At 46.3% G+C, this 17,922-nt stretch overlaps 2 protein-coding genes and 2 pseudogenes across 2 annotated transcripts; 3 read left to right on the top strand and 1 right to left on the bottom strand.

Moving 5' to 3' along the window:
• Positions 1-5,250: 5,250 nt before the first annotated feature.
• On the top strand, positions 5,251-9,540 carry LOC120670177 (annotated as a pseudogene).
• LOC120670179 lies at positions 7,981-10,954 on the bottom strand (annotated as a pseudogene).
• Positions 10,955-12,066: 1,112 nt separating this feature from the next.
• Positions 12,067-15,433, top strand: LOC120669956 (5'-methylthioadenosine/S-adenosylhomocysteine nucleosidase-like). Its single transcript, XM_039949883.1, has 8 exons — positions 12,067-12,411; positions 12,534-12,603; positions 13,272-13,363; positions 13,570-13,676; positions 13,757-13,831; positions 14,174-14,248; positions 14,451-14,543; positions 14,945-15,433. The coding sequence occupies exons 1-8, from the start codon at positions 12,069-12,071 to the stop codon at positions 15,140-15,142; spliced, it is 1,053 nt and encodes a 350-aa protein (XP_039805817.1). The 5' UTR covers positions 12,067-12,068; the 3' UTR covers positions 15,143-15,433.
• A 490-nt stretch (positions 15,434-15,923) lies between these two features.
• On the top strand, positions 15,924-16,652 carry LOC120670345 (B3 domain-containing protein Os06g0112300-like). The gene is made up of 2 exons (XM_039950427.1): positions 15,924-16,223; positions 16,326-16,652. The coding sequence occupies exons 1-2, from the start codon at positions 15,924-15,926 to the stop codon at positions 16,650-16,652; spliced, it is 627 nt and encodes a 208-aa protein (XP_039806361.1).
• The last annotated feature ends 1,270 nt before the right edge of the window (positions 16,653-17,922 follow it).

The raw sequence follows: 17,922 nt of genomic DNA, 5'->3' as shown, positions 1-17,922 counted from the left end.
CACCTACTCAAAGATGTCAGGCAACTTGTTGTCGTTCATGTCGAGATCGCTTCTCAAGTTGTGTAGCTTCACGAACTTCTCCTACTTTGCTAACTCGCTCTGGGCATAGAAGAATTCTCCCCCAACATGAAAACATTCGTCAGTGATAAACTTACAAAATGTTGGCTACTTTTTGAGTGATGCTTCTATTGTCCACCCTTTCCTTTCGCCACCATCTTTGAGATTTTTTAAGCTACCACCAGCTGTGGTTGTAATGTCCACAAGACCTGAGGTACTCATAAGCATAGTACCCACGCAAGACTAAGCCTGTAAATTGCTTGGAGCACTTCATGCATGATTATGTAACACATAGTCATTAGGACACATAGATAGCATGTGCAATGTAGTAGCACATATGATTCTTCATACGAACCGGGAATTGTCACCTCATGCACAATTTTGTGCCATACTTCTGCTTCTTCTTCTCGGTCCTCCGATCATAGCATTTGGGGTCTTCCATGTATTTTCTGTAAGCGTCGTATGCCAACCACTAGTTTCAACAATAAATTTGATATTGTACTTAAAGTGCATAAAAGAATATGTTTTCACTTACTATTGCAAACAAGTTTCTAAATCCATGTGTCGTTCTTTGTTTGTTTCCCACAAGGAGTCGAATATTATAGCCTTTCCATCCTGAGGATAGATTAGAAAAACAATCAAGTGGCCCATGACGCCGAAGCTACATAATTGAAACAATATGGATCTTAAATCTTGAAACATGAAAAATGGTGAACCCAATAGCTATTGCAAGTATCGTTTTAATGTAATAATGCGCTCTGCTCGCCTAAGGTAATAATGGAGTTGCTACCTCTCGTAGGGGCTGATTTCAGAATTAGTTATCAATCACTGTTTAGTCCAATAAAATCTTCACGTCACCTATGTAACAAATATGAAAAGTGATTTTTACAACCATTAAGATCATTCAGAAACACAAGATAAGCAACAATGAAAAAATGCGAGTAATAATGAAGAACAAAAATCATTCAGATTACTCCACCCACATGATTTGATATAGCTTCTGCCATTTGCCAAGTGAAATAAGGATCATGCGGTAAGAATTGGATCAATATTGAAGACAAATTGCACGCGAAATCAATCACAGCTACCCCAACATAACATGTTGTTGAAAAAAGAAAGATAAAAGAATTGGTGGATGAAAAATTTGTCCCATGTAAGTCCAACTAACTCATTTGCTTAAGAAACATATAGAAGGGAGATGATGGTCGGAGGGGACTATGCAAGGATAACATTTGGGACAGCCCATAGGGTTCTACTGTATTGGATCAATATTCACTGGCCCACATTCAGGATGGAACTTTGACGATATATATGGATTCTAATTAAAACCAAAATTTAAGGGTGAGTCTTTTTTAAGAAACTAACCAACTAATCTGTGCACAAGTTAGTTGGTGTGCCATGAATATATAATGTGCCAGCATGCATGGTGTGCCATGAATTTCAGTTCAGCCTAACAGGAGTCAGACACAACAACCAAGTTAAGGGTTCCAGCAACTTATATGCAATAATAGTTGTTGAGTTGTCTGCATAATTGAACATCGCCAGCCACGCATTTCTTTGGTGTACAAATGAAGCCGAATCAGACCACAAGATGTAGGAGAGAGATAGGAAAGCACAAGAGTAGAGAGCGTATGATGAGGATGGGAGGCGTCTGGAAAAAGATATTTGGGGTAGTGCAAAGATCTGGTCGTCTAATGATACAATCCAGACCACCACAATCTTGGCAATCCTTGAGTCTCCCCAACGGCGGGTCTTTGAAGCGGGAATGACGAGATGTGCCATTCGACCATTTGCTGGTTGATTCCAAGTATTCCCCGAGTACCATCAACTTGCGTGAGTTCATTCAAGCGAAAATGACAATGGAGCGTGGAGCGAGCGAGGAAAAACAAAAACAGTAATAACACAAGGATTGTGCTGAAAATAACCAAACTTAATTAGCTTGCTCCAACATATTTATATCATGTCAATCTTCATTCCAAGGCACAATACTGTCAATGCAATATGTCATATACCAATCCATTCCATAGCAAATACAAGTATATATGCTACAATAATAATTCAATCTATTGCTGCATAGTACTATCTTGGTTTGTTTCTCAGGAATCCCGTGTCAACAAATTGTTGCATATGCACACGGTTCCCTAATATAATAGCTAGCTAGTCTTTGATATCAAGCTCAAATTATATCTCTCGCCTTTTTCTCTATACCATTGTCACAAATGCAAAGTTCACAACTACAAAAAAAAAACCATTAACCGTGACATTTAAAAAGACCCTTGAAGGCGGGCATAATTTTGAACCGCCTCGGTTAATACATGCGATTTACCGATAGAGGCGGGCGTCTTAAAATGTCCGTCTCGGTTAATAGACATTAACTGAGGCGGTTGTTTTAGCGTAAACGCTCGGTTAATATGTTAACCGAGGCGGGGACGTTGTAAGGTCCGCCTCGGATAGTACTGGCCCATCTCGGAGCCCAAACAGCCCATCTCAGTCTGATATGTCTTTTGGAGTATATAAACAGGAGTTAGAGTTCCTCCTCATTCTTCATCTCCTCATTCCTCAGCCAAAGGGGGGCAGAGGAAACCGCCTCGGTTAAAGCCATGATTAACCATGACCTTTGCTCCGAGGCGGTTGCAAAAACTGCCTCGGCTAATGCTTTTTTCCCACCTTCGTAAAGATTTTTGTAGTAGTGGATCTTACATGATACTCATTTATTGCGCAAGATACAATCATGCAATGCAATTCACTGGGAATAATGGCATGGGACTGGCCGGCTTCTTCACTTCACGTAGTATTGCCACATTTCTATCTTCACTCACTATATATACCAACGGATAACACAAATTAAAGCATTCTGGGACAAATAAAGAGGAGGACCAGGCATGCATGAGATCAATTCAAACTCCTCTTGGATCATCCATGGTAGCTAGCTAGTTGTATGCACAATGGGGATAGGAGACACTAGGAATGAAGAAGAGGCAGATGCTACTTAGTGTTTGAGGGTTTGAAAAGCAAGCAGTGCATCGCTGCCAGGGCCGGCTCAGAGGGGTGGGCAATCAGGGCGACGGCCTGGGGCCCATGGAGCAGGGGGGCTCAAGATCTTATATTTAATAGGTCAATATTCAGGATGGCTCAACCTGCTTGTTTTGGTATAGGGGGGACAGGTGCAGCATTAGCAAGACCCAGAGTTCTTCTCCTTTGTGAAAAAACAAACTCCTGTTCTTCCAAACAGTCTCACAAACTGAGCCATTTCACCGGCTCTTTCATTTACCTCATTCAGAGGAAGCCTTTGAACAAATGGAATTGCTGCAGCAATTGTTGAATAATCTACCACTTTCAGAAAATGTGGACTGGTGGCACTATATATGGGGTAATAACCAGTATTCCTCAAAAAAGACCTATCTGCACCTCACTTGTCATGCTCAAGTCCCTCGGGTATTCAAATGGCTATGGAACTCAAGCTGCCAAAACAAACATAAAGTTTTTTTTCCTGGTTATTACTTAAAGATCGTCTAGGCACCAGAAATATTCTTAGACACAAAACAATGGTACTTGATTCATACGAATGTGAAATGTGCAGCTCAGGAGTGGAGGAAACCTTGGAGCATCTACTCCTAAGATGCCCTTTTGCCACTGCTTGCTGGAGCCTCATAAATATACATGCCTCCCTCGAAGCTTCAGTTTTTGAGGCAATCGCCCGCTTCAAGGCACACCTAAATTAAACACACCTATATCTTAATTTGGACCTAATCATCTTGCTTTGCTGGGCTATCTGCTGGAACTGTAGAAATGATGTCATCTTTCAAAATCAGCATGTGTCCTCTTTGAGAGCAGAACCAACTGTGGATAATCTTCTTACTTAGCTTAATTTTCTTTGTGTCTTGAGTCCTGTTTGTAATAAAGACTTTCCTTTTTTGCATATTTATAAAATTATAATCGTAATAAAGTCTTTGATGTCATATATATCAAGCTCAAACTATGTCTCTCCTCTTTTTCTGTATATCATTATCATAAAAAAATCTTACATGATACTCGCTCATTTATTGCGCAAGATACAATTCGTAGCATGGGACCGGCCTGCTGGCTTCTTCACTTGACGCAGTATTGCCACATTTCTATCTTCACTAGCTCACTATATATCCACGGATAACACAAAAGCATTCTGGGGCAAATTAAAGAAGAGGACCAGGCATGTATGCATAATTCAACAAACTCCTCCTCTTTGATCATAGCACATGGCAGTAGCTTGTTCGATCTTTGCACAATGGGAATAGGAGACACTAGGAAACAAGACGACGCAGACGCTGATGAGTGTTTGATAAGCAACCTGCTCAGCGAGACACTACCATTGATCGGAACACACGGTGGGTCGAGCCATCATGTTCTGGATCTTAGGCCTGCTCCAATCATTCTCCCCATCCAACTCCCCCTATATGTACTTTCTACTATATTTTACTACCTCCCTCCAAAAGATTCCTCCCCCTATAACTCCTTTTCTCCAACCATTCCCCCCATATCTATTCCCCCTATATACTATCACTCATTAACTAACTATTTATTTAATATTTTTGAATTTAAAAAAATCATACAGTATTTATACTATCATAATACGCATTATCATCATGTTACAGGGCTCAAACATGATTAATATCGCGAAGAAACGGTGTGATTAGAGATATAGGAGGAGTTGAAACTCACTCTATATATGGAGGGAGTTTCAACTCCCCCCAAAGCCCCCCCTACGTGGGGTGGAGGGTGGTTTACCGTGGCCCGTTGGAGCAAGCCTTATACTAAGCAATCTTTTGGACACTTGACTCTATCTTGCTATTTGCTAGGAAGGCCTACCCCCTGGCCCTGGTGGAACCAGGCAGTGGCGGAGCCAGGGGGTGCTGGGAGAGCTCCAGCCCCCCTACTCCCATAGAACCCATGAAGCTCCCCTAATATTTTTCAAGCATGAGTGAAGAAGAGGAAGAAGAAAGGAGGAAGAAGAGAAGAAGAGGAAGAAGAAAGGAGAAAGAAGAAGAAAAATGGAGGGAGCAAGAAAAAGGAAAATGAGCCCCCTCAATTTGAATCCCAGCTCCGCCACTGCAGGTGATCCTATCCTATTCTTATCAAATGAAATAATGGTGCTAGTAATAATAAAAGTAATTAAGCAACTGATATGCTGCTGAGATTAGACACCGTATCCGAGCGATGCTGTGCTGCCGCGCCACCGCCTCCCTCCCGCCGTGGCGCCGTCTCCTCCCACCCCCTCGCATGCTGCCGACCCGCACGCGCGCCTGAGGGCGGCGGTGGCGCGCTCCGACCTCCCGGGCGCGCTCGCCGCCATGTCCTCCACCTCCCCCTCGGCCCCCGCGGCCGCGCGCCCCGTCCTCCGCACCTTCACCGCGCTCCTCAAGCTCTGCGCGGCGCGCGCCGCGCGGGGGCTCGCCTCCGAGTCGCTCGCCGCCACCGCCCTCGCCAACATGTACGCCAAGTGCCGCGCCCCGCCGACGCGCGCAGGGTGTTCGACCGGATGCCCGCCAGGGACCGCGTCGCCTGGAACGCGCTCGTCGCCGCCTACGCGCGGAACGGCCTCCCCGAGGCCGCCATGGAGGTGATCGTCCGGATGCAGGAGGAGGGCGGGGAGCGCCCCGACTCCGTCACGCTCGTGTCCATGCTGCCGGCCTGCGCCAGAGCCCGGGCACTCCGCGCGTGCAGACAGGTCCACGCGTTCGCGCTCCGCGCCGGGCTCGATGACCTCGTGAATGTCTCCACGGCTATTCTCGACGCGTACTGCAAGTGCGGAGCGATCGAGGCAGCGAGGGCTGTCTTCGATTGGATGCCGGTCACGGTCAGGAACTCTGTGTCCTGGAACGCCATGATGGAACGCCATGATCGATGGGTACACCCAGAGCGGCAACGCCACCGAGGCGCTGGATCTGTTCAAGAGGATGGTTAGGGAGGGTGTGGATGTGACAGATGCGACCATACTGGCAGCATTGCAAGCGTGCAGGGAGCTTGGACATCTTGATGAGGCAAGACATGTTCATGAGCTGCTTGTGAGGATCGGCCTCAAGTCAAATGTGTCGGTGATGAACGCCCTTATCACCACGTACTCCAAGTGCAAGAGGACTGACCTTGCTGCCCAGGTTTTCAATGAACTCGGCAACAAAAGGACACGGATCTCGTGGAATGCCATGATCCTTGGCTTCTCGCAGAATGGATGCTCCGAGGATGCTGTGAGGCTTCTCTCTACTATGCAGTTGGAAAATGTGAAACCTGATTCGTTCACTCTTGTCAGCGTGATTCCTGCGGTTGCGGAGATTTCAGATCCTCTGCAGGCAAGATGGATCCATGGATATTCAATCAAGCACCATCTGGACCAGGACATCTATGTCCTCACAGCCCTTATTGACATGTACTCGAAATGTGGGCGTGTCACCATAGCTAGAAGGCTCTTCGATTCTGCAAGGCAGAGGCATGTTATCACCTGGAATGCGATGATTCATGGGTATGGCTCGCATGGTTTTGGCAAGGTTGCAGTCGAGCTGTTTGAAGAGATGAAAGGCACTGGTAGTTTACCGAACGAGACAACGTTCCTCTCGGTCCTCGCAGCATGCAGTCACGCTGGTTTGGTTGACCAAGGACGGAGATATTTTGCTAGCATGAAGGAGGACTATGGGCTTGAACCTGGGATGGAGCACTATGGCACCATGGTGGATCTTCTTGGGCGAGCTGGGAAATTAGATGAAGCATGGTCATTTATCAAAAACATGCCTATACAACCTGGCATTAGTGTTTTCGGTGCAATGTTAGGTGCTTGCAAGTTGCACAAGAATGTGGAATTGGCGGAGGAATCAGCACAAAGGATCTTTGAGCTGGGGCCAGAGGAGGGGGTGTATCATGTCCTCTTGGCAAACATTTATGCAAATGCTTCTAAGTGGAAGGACGTTGCACGGGTGAGGACTGCAATGGAGAAGAAAGGCCTCCAAAAGACTCCTGGATGGAGTATTATTCAGCTAAAAGGTGAGGTCCATACCTTCTACTCTGGAAGCACAAATCACCAGCAAGCAAAGGAAATATATGCAAGGCTGGCTAAGCTCATAGATGAGGTCAAAGCTGTGGGCTATGTGCCAGACATTGACTCAATTCATGATGTGGAAGATGATGTCAAGGTGCAGCTGCTTAACACTCACAGTGAGAAGCTTGCAATTGCATATGGCCTCATTCGTACAGCCCCTGGAACAACAATTCAGATAAAGAAGAACCTTCGAGTTTGTAACGACTGTCATAATGCGACCAAGTTAATATCTCTGGTGACAGGACGGGAAATAATCATGAGAGATATTCAACGATTTCACCACTTCAAGGATGGAAAATGTTCATGTGGAGACTATTGGTAGTGAAATATGACAGTCGTCTGAATATGCATTTTCAGGTTAGGAACCTCATGGAGCTGGTTTATAAATAAGAATACTAAATTAGACTAACAGGTAAAGCTAACTATCTGTTGAACAAATCATGTTTTGATCACAGTATTCTCTATACCATTGTGATGGTCAGACATTTAGGACTGTCAATGAAATCCTGATGAGTGCATACATGTTTTGGTATAGGCTGTGTAGCTGCCCTTTGTGTTAATGCCACTTGGCTGAGCTAGTGAGATATCCAGTAGTTCTTATGGTCACCATTTCAGGGACCTATTGCGGACTGCAGAGCTGTACATTGCAGTTTGTTTGGGTTGGGGTCTTTAATAGATTATAAATCTAAAGTTCTCTTTTACTTCGGTACAGAATTATTGCAAATGGAAGCTATTGTCTCGAGGACATTGCTATTCATTGTCACGTCTTGTTTGAAACCAAATGTACATGATGAGATAAGTACTGATAACTGAATAAATGAATCTTCCTTTTTACTACTGGGTGAGGATTGCGGGTTGTCTTCCAGTGGCCAAGTCGATGATTCTTTATAAAAATAATCAATATTACATGATTACATCAATGGTATGCTTCTAATAAAAAAATGAAACATCTGGCTCACCATTTTGTTCCATCATCATCATCAAAATTGCACTAAAAAATCATGGCCAGAGGCAAGGTTACAATGTGGCTATACATCCCAAACATTTATATGTTTATTTGAGGGGACACAGGTCTTGAAGCCTCAAGATTCTGGATCATTCTGAGGGTAGCTTCCAATTATTGTGTAGAATTATTTTGGAGTGGTGATGGATGAGCATGGCAATCATCCTTTTCTCAGTTATTACTCCTTTGTACTGATTCTATTGACTTCTGCTTGCCAACCGTTCCGATGAACTCCACTGCCACTTTTAATGCATTAATAGATGCTAGGTTCATCAGGCTTGTTGATGACCATGTTGGTTCCCCGCCAGCCAAATCAGATACACCACGGAATACAATCACAGGTACACCAGGAGATTTTGTTGTCTGTTGAATAAATAAGGTAATTCTTAGTTAACATGATTGCCTTAGAATGTTGTTGTGCAAATATTGGCAAGCATATAAATGAAATCTAAGAGACATGATATATTAAAACTCACCATCGCCACTGCTGCGCTCTCCTCATCTACTGTTGACACCCCAAATTCTCTGAAAAGGAATTTCCTGTACTCTGCATTGTCAAGAAACATGTCAGCTGATGATCCTTTAAGCCCATAGACAACTTGTGGAGTTGTAGGTAAGCAGAAAGTGTCATTGCATCTTTCAAGTTTGACCTGCAGAAATTTCACAATTAGTATGTTGTGATTAGCCATGCACAAAAATATATTTGTTGTACAGTTATGCTACTGATATATTTTGCATCACTCACCTTTAGTTGTTCTGCAACTTTGAACCATGCTGAATCTACAGGTAGCCAGAAAATTTCTTCCATAGGCTTACCCACAGAATATAACTCCTCGTTTCTGAATTTCAGGGACCCTAGCAGATTCTCTCCTCCATTTGGGCTATTATATTCTCCAAATCTGAGTTCTGCTTATGACTCTTTTGGTGATCTGAACTTCTGCAATAATCAGAATACCAGAAATCATGCTAAGGGGCTGAGTTTACTAAACCATGTACAAACTGCTTTGAGGTTGTAATTGTATTTATAAATTTTACATCATATTCCTCATTGAGATGTTGCCTACCTGCAAGTGGTGGAACTTGATTTGATTAATGTAGCACACAAAATGACAAAATTTATGAGCATTTTGAGTTAACAGTCACAGTAATATTTATTTCACTAGAGTATGGTTGAGATTTGATTAGATTCCAATAACTTTGCATCTATATGTGCAGGTGCAGCATTACATCTTGAGGTGGGTTAAAGAAGTTGGATGGGTACCTTCCATGTCCAGGCACCTGTGTAAGCAACAAGCTTGGGGACACTGACATCGCCAAACGACAGGGAATCATCAGAACTCCCTGCTGTGCCATAATGAACAATGCCAGACACACCAAAGACATCGATGAGAGTCTGTACAGTGACAGCTGCATTCAACTGGAAAAACAAAGAGGTAGTGGTAACAGGTAAGCATGAAGGTAAAGATATGCAGAATGTAAATGCTGAGTGGGCTTGAATTTGAGTACCCTGCGTTGTCCTGTCAGTGCGTATATAACATTCACGCCACGAATGCTGCCAACGTGAAACCGTCGTCCTGAAACATCCTAGTTGGTCAGGTTGTATTCTTGAAAGACCAATAGGGTATAAATACACACTCAATGACTAGGTAGGAGAATGCCTTATGATTTGGAAGTGGACACAGCACTTAAGCTAGTGTAGTAGAATAAGGGGGGAAATTGCAGAGACCTGTAACAACAATTTATATATATGCTTTCTGTCTGAGGGCAAGTAGTATGCTTTTTTTTTCTGGTGCGCATTCTTCAACTCTCTTGAGGCAACATAAGGTGACACAGTTCTTGATGAGCGCATGAGTTAGTTCTAGTGCCGTGCTCATCAGTTCTAGTTTATGCTTTTGTCCAGGACAGGTTAATTGTAAATGTAATGTCTGAAAGCATCCATCTTTAATTAACTTTTGGCCTTCACAGATTACTGCTAATGAAGCTAGTTTGCATTTTATGGGTAGCATCCTCACACTTGCAGAGCTTCAGACTTGATGGAAGTTTTGAGTTTTGCTAATGATCCTTAAATTTGTTGAAAAAACAGTCATATCAAATCCTTTGGCATTCTCTATCGTCATTTCGTTGTGCAGGTAAACCAGTATCTCGGCTTAGCTTGCAGTTTGGCCGCTGCTACCAGGTCAGAGCACCGGAAAAGTCAACTGGGAACAGAGCAGTCAGGGCATGCCCGTGCGGAAGAGATGACTGACAGGTCAGCGTGCGGATTGGCAAACGGACGGCTGAGATTTACCATAGAGGTCAACAAACGGGAGGACGCGCCAGGGCGTGAAGTAGCCGGAGGCCTGCAGCGCGGTGGCCTCGTCGACGTAGGACATGACGAGGCCGAGGGATGTTCCTCGCCGGTTGACCGTGTCCACCTGCCAGCGCGCGCGGTCCATGGCCGGCAAGGCCGCGGCCGACGCCGCGAGCAGCAGCGCCAAGAGCAGGACCTGCAGCGGGGCCGCCGTGCCGGAGGCGGAGATGAGCGCCATGGCCATGGCTGGCCCGAGCTGTTCTTCGTGGCCTAGCTAGTGGGCGTCTTGTCTGCCCGCTGCGTGCCTGGAAGGGTGAGCTTTTGAAGGCAAGCAGGCAGGGAGGGTTGGTGCGCGCGATGCGATGCGATGGATGGGGGGCATGATCCGCGTGCTTCATTTTACAAGTGCCAATGATGATCAACATTGAACAAGGAACCAATGCAAGGAGATGCTGTCCTATTGGCTTTGGCCTTGTGTGCTCACTCACTGATCTCTCTTGGTCCTTCATCTCTGATCCATAGTTCCATACCATGAACAGAATAGAATGGTGCCTGTGTTTCGGTAGAAAAAAAGGTGCGTCGTGATAGGTCTCACCAAAATATAATGGGGGCAAACTGTACCCGTGAAGAGGACAGCTGACCAAGAAGTTGCCCCCTTGCCTCTTGCCATACCAAAGGTGTTCAGATGGGCCTCTGGAGTCTCGATCCACTGGGCTTTCTTGTGTCCTACTGAAGAATTATTTATGCGGCCCGTTAAGACGAAAGCTTCAGCTCAATATCTTTTTCATATGATTTTTCCCCGAACAATTATTTTATATAAATAGGGGGCACAGGCTAGAATAGACTTGGCTAATTATTAAACTGCTAAAGCGTACATCTTTTTTTCTTAAACTACAACACCGCAAATTTGAACATGGAGCAAGCAAACTTTACTCTTGCCTTGCTCCAAGCTTTTATGTTTGCTCTGTAATGCCCTCTAAGCCGACAATAAGAAAAGAGCTTCACATTGTACCTCAAGATAAGACGACATGAATCAAGTCGACCCGCACTCCACCTAGATGTGACAACTACTCTTGTCTCGCCAAGGTGTACAAGATTTGCCAATGTTATAAAAATTGGAGTACAAATTTGTAACAAAAAGAGCAGCCCATTTAGAAAACAATCGAGAATTTTTTTGGCCCATCAAATGCTCAAATTCTATAATCCGTTGGATCGAATCCAATGTTCAAGATGTACCCATTTCGATATAAAAAAGAAGCCGCCACACACTCTCCTACCGCAGCGATATAAAACGCCTCCCAATCCCTCCTCCCAACTTCAATTCGCCGCCGCCACTCTCACCTTCGGGGATTCATCCACCTCGCCCTCGCCCCTGCTCCGCCCTCTTCATCCATCTTCAAGGGGGCGCAATGTCGGATTCGCCACCGCGTCCATGCCCTGATGAATCTCTGCACGAGTCTCGGCATGACTCCACATCCGAGCCCGGCCCTCTCAACGCCGTTCTCCCCTCCCGCCATGGCGCCACCCGCCGCCGCCGGCCCCGTTCGAGATCTAAAAGAAACCAAGGTATGATATAGCTTTTCCATAGATTTTTTCTAGAGAGAAAAGAAAGGGTATTACAAGATGCATTTTCCAAGCCGCTAGGAACACAAGACATGGATCTAGGTCTAGGTCTGGGTCCCCCAGGTCCGGTCCAGGAGCGTCAGCCGGCTGGCGGAGCCAGTCAGGCCGCCCGCAGCGTTGGAGTGGGACCCGGCCGGACCCCACCAGACGACCGTTCTATAAGAGAAGTGCGAACCGGCTCGCCGCTGCTGCGCCTCTCGTTCGGAACCGGCTCGAGCCCCACCTGTCACCGACGAGCCGCCTGGCCGGCGGGGGCAATCGCAATCCCACTGCTAGGGTTCAAGCTCCCGGCGATGGCGCCACCGCCGCCGTCCGAGCAGCCGGACGCCGCCGCTCCCGGGGCCGGCGCTATCTCCAGGGTCCTCATCGTCATGGGTAATATTTCGAGCCCCCGCCCGCTCCGCTCCCTTCCATTTCCTACGGCTGCTCAGTACCCTCCTCGTTTCGCTCACTCCGCGTCCGCGGCTGTTTGCTTATTCGCTCGGGTTTCGTTGCAGCGATGGAGAAGGAGGCGATGGCGCTTGTCAACAAGTTCAAGCTCGTCGAGGCGCCCGCCAGCGAATCCATGTCGGTGTCCCCCTTCTCCTTTTTTTTCTCTTGGTTTTATTCATCTGCGTACGTCTCGTGCTCTGCTCTGAGTGCGATTTCATTGGATTACGGCTATTTCGAACCGTAGCAGGGTTTCCTTTTTGCCCCTTTTTGCTGCGTGGCGAGCAGGGCGATTTCGTACCGTACTAGGATTTTTTCTTTACCCCTTTTGCTGCATCCTGGATAGGATAGGAGTTACTAGTGTCTCTGGATTTTTCGTCTCTGATTTAGATTTCTGGATGCGAGCAGATTGTTGCGTCACCAGAATGAGCTATGAAAATTGTACCGATTCAGTGCCAGTGTTCATTCAGCATGGTTCACCACACGGTTAGTAGCAACTATGCCATTATGTACAAGAATGCAGACCGTTGCTGGAGCTAACAAAATGTTACTAGTATAATGCTCTCTAGCTTGATTGCATTCTGTGCTCTGTATTCTGCTCAATACTCGTAGCACTCCAGTTCTTACAGATCCTCTATTAAGTCTGCGGTACATAAGTCAGGTGTCAGCATATGGCTGTTACCTGGTTTCACTAAAAGTAAATATGCCTTTCTGTGGTGGAATTGAGATGGCATCTATTATCATACTACATACTGCCTGAATGATACCATGAAGCTAACACTATTTTGTTATATTGTACCTCGCAGATTTCCTAAAGGTGCCCCATGGACTAGGTTCTATGGCATCTACAAAGATCTCCACCTTGACCTTGTCATGCCTGGAAAGGATCCTGTTTTTGGTAAGTTCTGGATGGTTTCACATTTCCATCACTTGGTTGTCAACTTAGCTTGGCCCCGAAGTAGATTTTAGTATTTTAGTTGACTAAGTGCTTCCATCGATAATAAGTTTGTCGTCTTCCTTTCTTTTGTCCGTGCAATGTAATTCTCTTTGAGACAATTCTATGTCAATCGACTTCATTTCTTACCAAGAACTGCATCCTTGCAGGAGTTGACAGTGTTGGTACCGTATCAGCAGCTCTTGTGACTTATGCTTCCATTCAAGCATTGAAGCCAGACATTATCATTAATGCTGGCACTGCTGGTGGCTTCAAGGTATGTACTAGAACTTTGCTGATCTTGCCTTTATGTTCTGGTTTTTATACTCTGTTTGAAAATTGGATTTTTTTTTGTAGGCCAAAGGAGCAAGCATTAAAGATGTCTTCCTAGCATCAGATGTTGCATTCCATGACAGGAGGATACCAATACCTGTGAGTATCGTCTCACATTTCTAATACATGTGTTGACCTGGGGTTACATCCATTTTCTTCATTGAGATGAGCAGGTCATTTGTGTGCCAAACAATATGACTAGTCTGATCTAACAAATATTCTTAATCTATCTTCTCTGCTCCAACTTATTTGCATTCCTTGCCCTGTAGCAGTAATCAATTTTAGTTATTTCATGTATACCACTTGCTAAAGATTGCGCTATAATTATATATTTATTTTTTTATTTTAGTGTGATTTCTTCTTTAGCTATTATTGTTCTTTGGTTAGTCTTTCTTTAAATTTCAGCCATACTAATATGGACTTATTGGTATGTATGAATAGGTTTTTGACATGTATGGAATTGGAGCACGGAAAACTTTTGCAGCCCCTAATATCCTGAAGGAACTCAATTTCAAGGTGAGCTGTAGCTTTCTCCTGTTGACAAACTGCTGAGCTTTTTTCTTCCATGTTGTGCTTAGAGTTGCATGCCTTTTGCTATTTCCTTTTAGTGGGTATAGCGATAATTTTATAGTTCCATTTGCAAACTTTTGATCTTGTAGCAATCTATGGACAACCATAGTAGCATCTGTTGTCTTACTGAACGCTTCCTTTATTTCAGCTTGGCAAGTTGTCGACTGGGGATTCTCTGGATATGTCTCCCCAGGATGAGGAGGCTATACTGAGCAATGATGCTACAATCAAGGATATGGAGGTATGCACGTCTTCTCAGGCAATCAGCTTTATGAATACTGGTATACACCAGAAAAATGGAGTTTTGCAAACCTAGCTTCCGCTGTTGTAAAGCGTCCTTTATTTATTCTAGGGTCATTTCTACAAACCTTATACCTGTGGTAGTTATCTGGTTGAAATAGGCAGCCATGACCGACAGGTTTAGTTGTTGCTGAGATCTTTTTAAATAATACATGATGCAAAGTTTTGTAATCAGCATAGAGCAGGTGTGTTAAGTGCACTGGTGTTCAGTATGAAGTGCAAGAAGCAACTACTCCAATGTTGCTATTTTATCTACTTTGCCTGCTTCCTCTTCACTGTAACGGTGTAATCCAAAATTTGAAGTCTGAAAGTGGTTTAATTTTGCCCCGTTTACCTATACAGGGAGCGGCGGTGGCATACGTCGCGGACATGTTCTCAACTCCAGCAATCTTAGTGAAAGCCGTGACTGATATTGTGGATGGGGACAAGCCAACTGCAGAAGAGTTTCTGAAAAACCTGATCTCCGTGACAGCAGCACTGGATGTGGCAGTCACCAAATTGGTGGATTTCATCTGCGGGAAGCGCATCTCTGATCTTTAGGAACTCCCAAACTGCCTCTCCATGCTGTTTCCCGGTCGGCAGAAACTGAATATGCTCATGAATCCAAGATCCCCCCCTTTGCTTTGATGCACAATACAAGTAGGATACAATACAATTAGGCTGTATGATTACTTTTGGAGGGGTTGTGTATGTGAGGTTTTACATTCTTAACCCCCGTGTACAAAATTCTGGTCGAGACATGGTGTGGAATTTTGTAGAATAATTTGCGAGGCATACTTTTCTTGCGGAAATAAAATGCTGGGGGAGAACTAGAATCCTCAGCTTATGCGATGTGCTTGCGTTGCGAACATGTTGAGTAAATTCTCTCTATGCCATTGAAGAATACAACTCATCCTTTGTGTGCCACTGAATGATATGTAGGGGATTTTTTTGTGTTTATGACATGTGGAGCCAATGACATATAAGAGGTGAGTATTTTCAGTGGCATAGATGGAATTGACTCAAACATGTTTGGTGTGAATATGCAGCGTGATGCTGCTTCGTAATCATTCCTCTCGCAGCCTTGATGGAATCGTATCTGAAGACTTATTAATTCTTGTCTAGTGGTTGGTTGGCTGGCTCTCTCCTTACTTACGATGGGCTGGAAGTCGAAGGGTCCTGAGGCTTGGCAATTGGTCTCTTCTGGCTCAGTCAGTGCCGCTCACTGAAGCAAGAGCCTGAGTGCCTGACCCTCTCCCCTCTCCCTGCTCAGGTACATGTACCGCTGCGTGTTGCAAATATCTCTCTCTCCTTTCTCGAGCCATCTCTTTCTGCTGTTTCCATGGAGACCCCTGGTTTGAAATCACAGCTGTTCCCAGTCGAGCTCTGTCAGATGGAGACCCGGACCCCTGGCTTCCCATGGAAGAAGCAGCAGCAGCAGCCGGATCCGGATGGCTTCCCCAAGCTGGAGCTGGAGCCTCCTCATGCCGGCGGCAAGCCAAAGGTGGAGCCCTGCGAGGAGCAGGAGCACTCGCCGCCGGCGGCTCCAGACGATGACTGGGAGGTGACCCCGCTCTCCGGCGGCCACCCCTTCTTCACCACCGTCATGTCCAAGAGTCAGGTCCAGAAGCAGTTCCAGCTGGTGAGACGAGGCACACATGCCATGCCATGCATCATTCCCTCAGGCTCAGCCTCAGGCAGCTCCCTCACACTGAAAGAAGGAATACTTTCTTGTGCTCATCAGGTGATCCCGGCTCGTCTGCAGCGCCTCCTCCCGGAGGCGCGCGTCCCCGCGGCGCTCCTCTGCCGCGGCCGGTCGTGGGCGGCGAGCTACTGCGGCGACCTCAAGTGCAAGAAGATCGACGCGGGGTGGAGGGACTTCGCCGTCGACAACGCGCTGCGGGTCGGGGACGCCTGCGTCTTCGAGCTCATCACCGCGCCCGCGGCCACCGGGAGTAGTGCGGCAAGTAGTGAGGTGGTGTTCCGGGTGCAGGTGCTCCGCGGCGGCCTGCCGGAGGAGATCACCTCCAAGGGCGCCACCCCCGACGAGCCCCTCGTCATCGTGGACTAGAAGTCTAGAACAACAGCTGCTCTAGTAGTACAGTAGGACAGTACTCCAGAATGACTCGCTGCGTGCGTCAGCAGAGGAGATCAGGAGACATTCAGGCAGGAGCTTTTGGTGTTTTGTTTACTACTTGCTCTGTCCGTTCTCCTTCTGCCGTCTGTTCATCCTTGCAACAAGTTCAGTGGATGCTGATTTCACAGCTATAGCCAACCACTTTTGTAATCTGTTGAACTAGTTTGGATGCAAATTCTTCTACCGCCTTATTTGGGTCGTCTTCTTGGTTTTTTTTTGTTGTCCTTTTGTTTGGAATAGTTCATCTCAGCTCATCAGGTTGCAAATTCATTGCGTTACGTTGTGAAGGGCAGTCAGTATGGCCGCGTACAGTCATAGTGCAAATTTATGCTTAACCCCTGTTCCGCTAGGCGCGATTCCACGCGATTAATAGCGAGGCGAGGCCCGTCGCCTGGCCTAGGGGGTAGGCGGACCCCTAGGCGCGCACAGCTCGTCGGCGGCGCCGATGGGGGTGGAGAAGCGTCCGGCGGAGGTCGCCGGTGGGGGAGGAGGTGCTGCGGGCGGCGGCGGGCGCTCGCACGGGCTTTTTCCGGCGGCGGCGGGCACAGGCGCGGGCAGCGGCGGGCGCGTCGGGCGGAGGGTGCGGGAGTATGCTGGTGGCGGCGAGCGCGTGCGGGAGAGGGAGAGATACGAGAGAAGCAGAAAGGATGCGGGAGAAGGTGTATGGATCGATGGACCAAGAGGGGGGGTGAATTGGGCCTTTTTTTATTTCTAAAACAAAGTAAATCAACTTTAACCTATGCAATGCTAGTAAGGCACCAATTCACCAACCGAATAACTAAGCTACCTACACAAGCTAAGAGAGATAAAACAAAGTAAAGCCTAGCAAGGTAGAGCTAAGTTATGATCTCTAAATCAAGCACATGAATAAATTGCATGAAAGAAAATGCTTGAATAAAGAGAGTGGACAAGAGACAACCGGATTTTTTTCCGTGGTATCGATGTGTTGGCACACACCCCTAATCCACGTTGTGACACTCACAAAGAGTCTTGTCACCTCCCAAGTCACCGAGACGAGGGCGCTCACTAAGAGTCTCCGTTCACCATCCCGGCGTGGTGGAGATCAAGCCACGTACAATCTTCTTCTCCGGGCTCCCACAATCCTTGGCAAGCTCCGCGAGAAACACTTCGATCACCAAGATCGCCTAGGTGATGCCAATCACCAAGAGTAACAAGCTAAGGCCTTCACTTGAGCAAGAACTGA

Source organism: Panicum virgatum, chromosome 4N, assembly GCF_016808335.1.
Source record: "Panicum virgatum strain AP13 chromosome 4N, P.virgatum_v5, whole genome shotgun sequence".
NCBI classification, from domain to species: domain Eukaryota; kingdom Viridiplantae; phylum Streptophyta; class Magnoliopsida; order Poales; family Poaceae; genus Panicum; species Panicum virgatum.
Note: the sequence above shows the minus strand (reverse complement) of the source record. Positions and strands in the feature narration are given on the sequence as shown.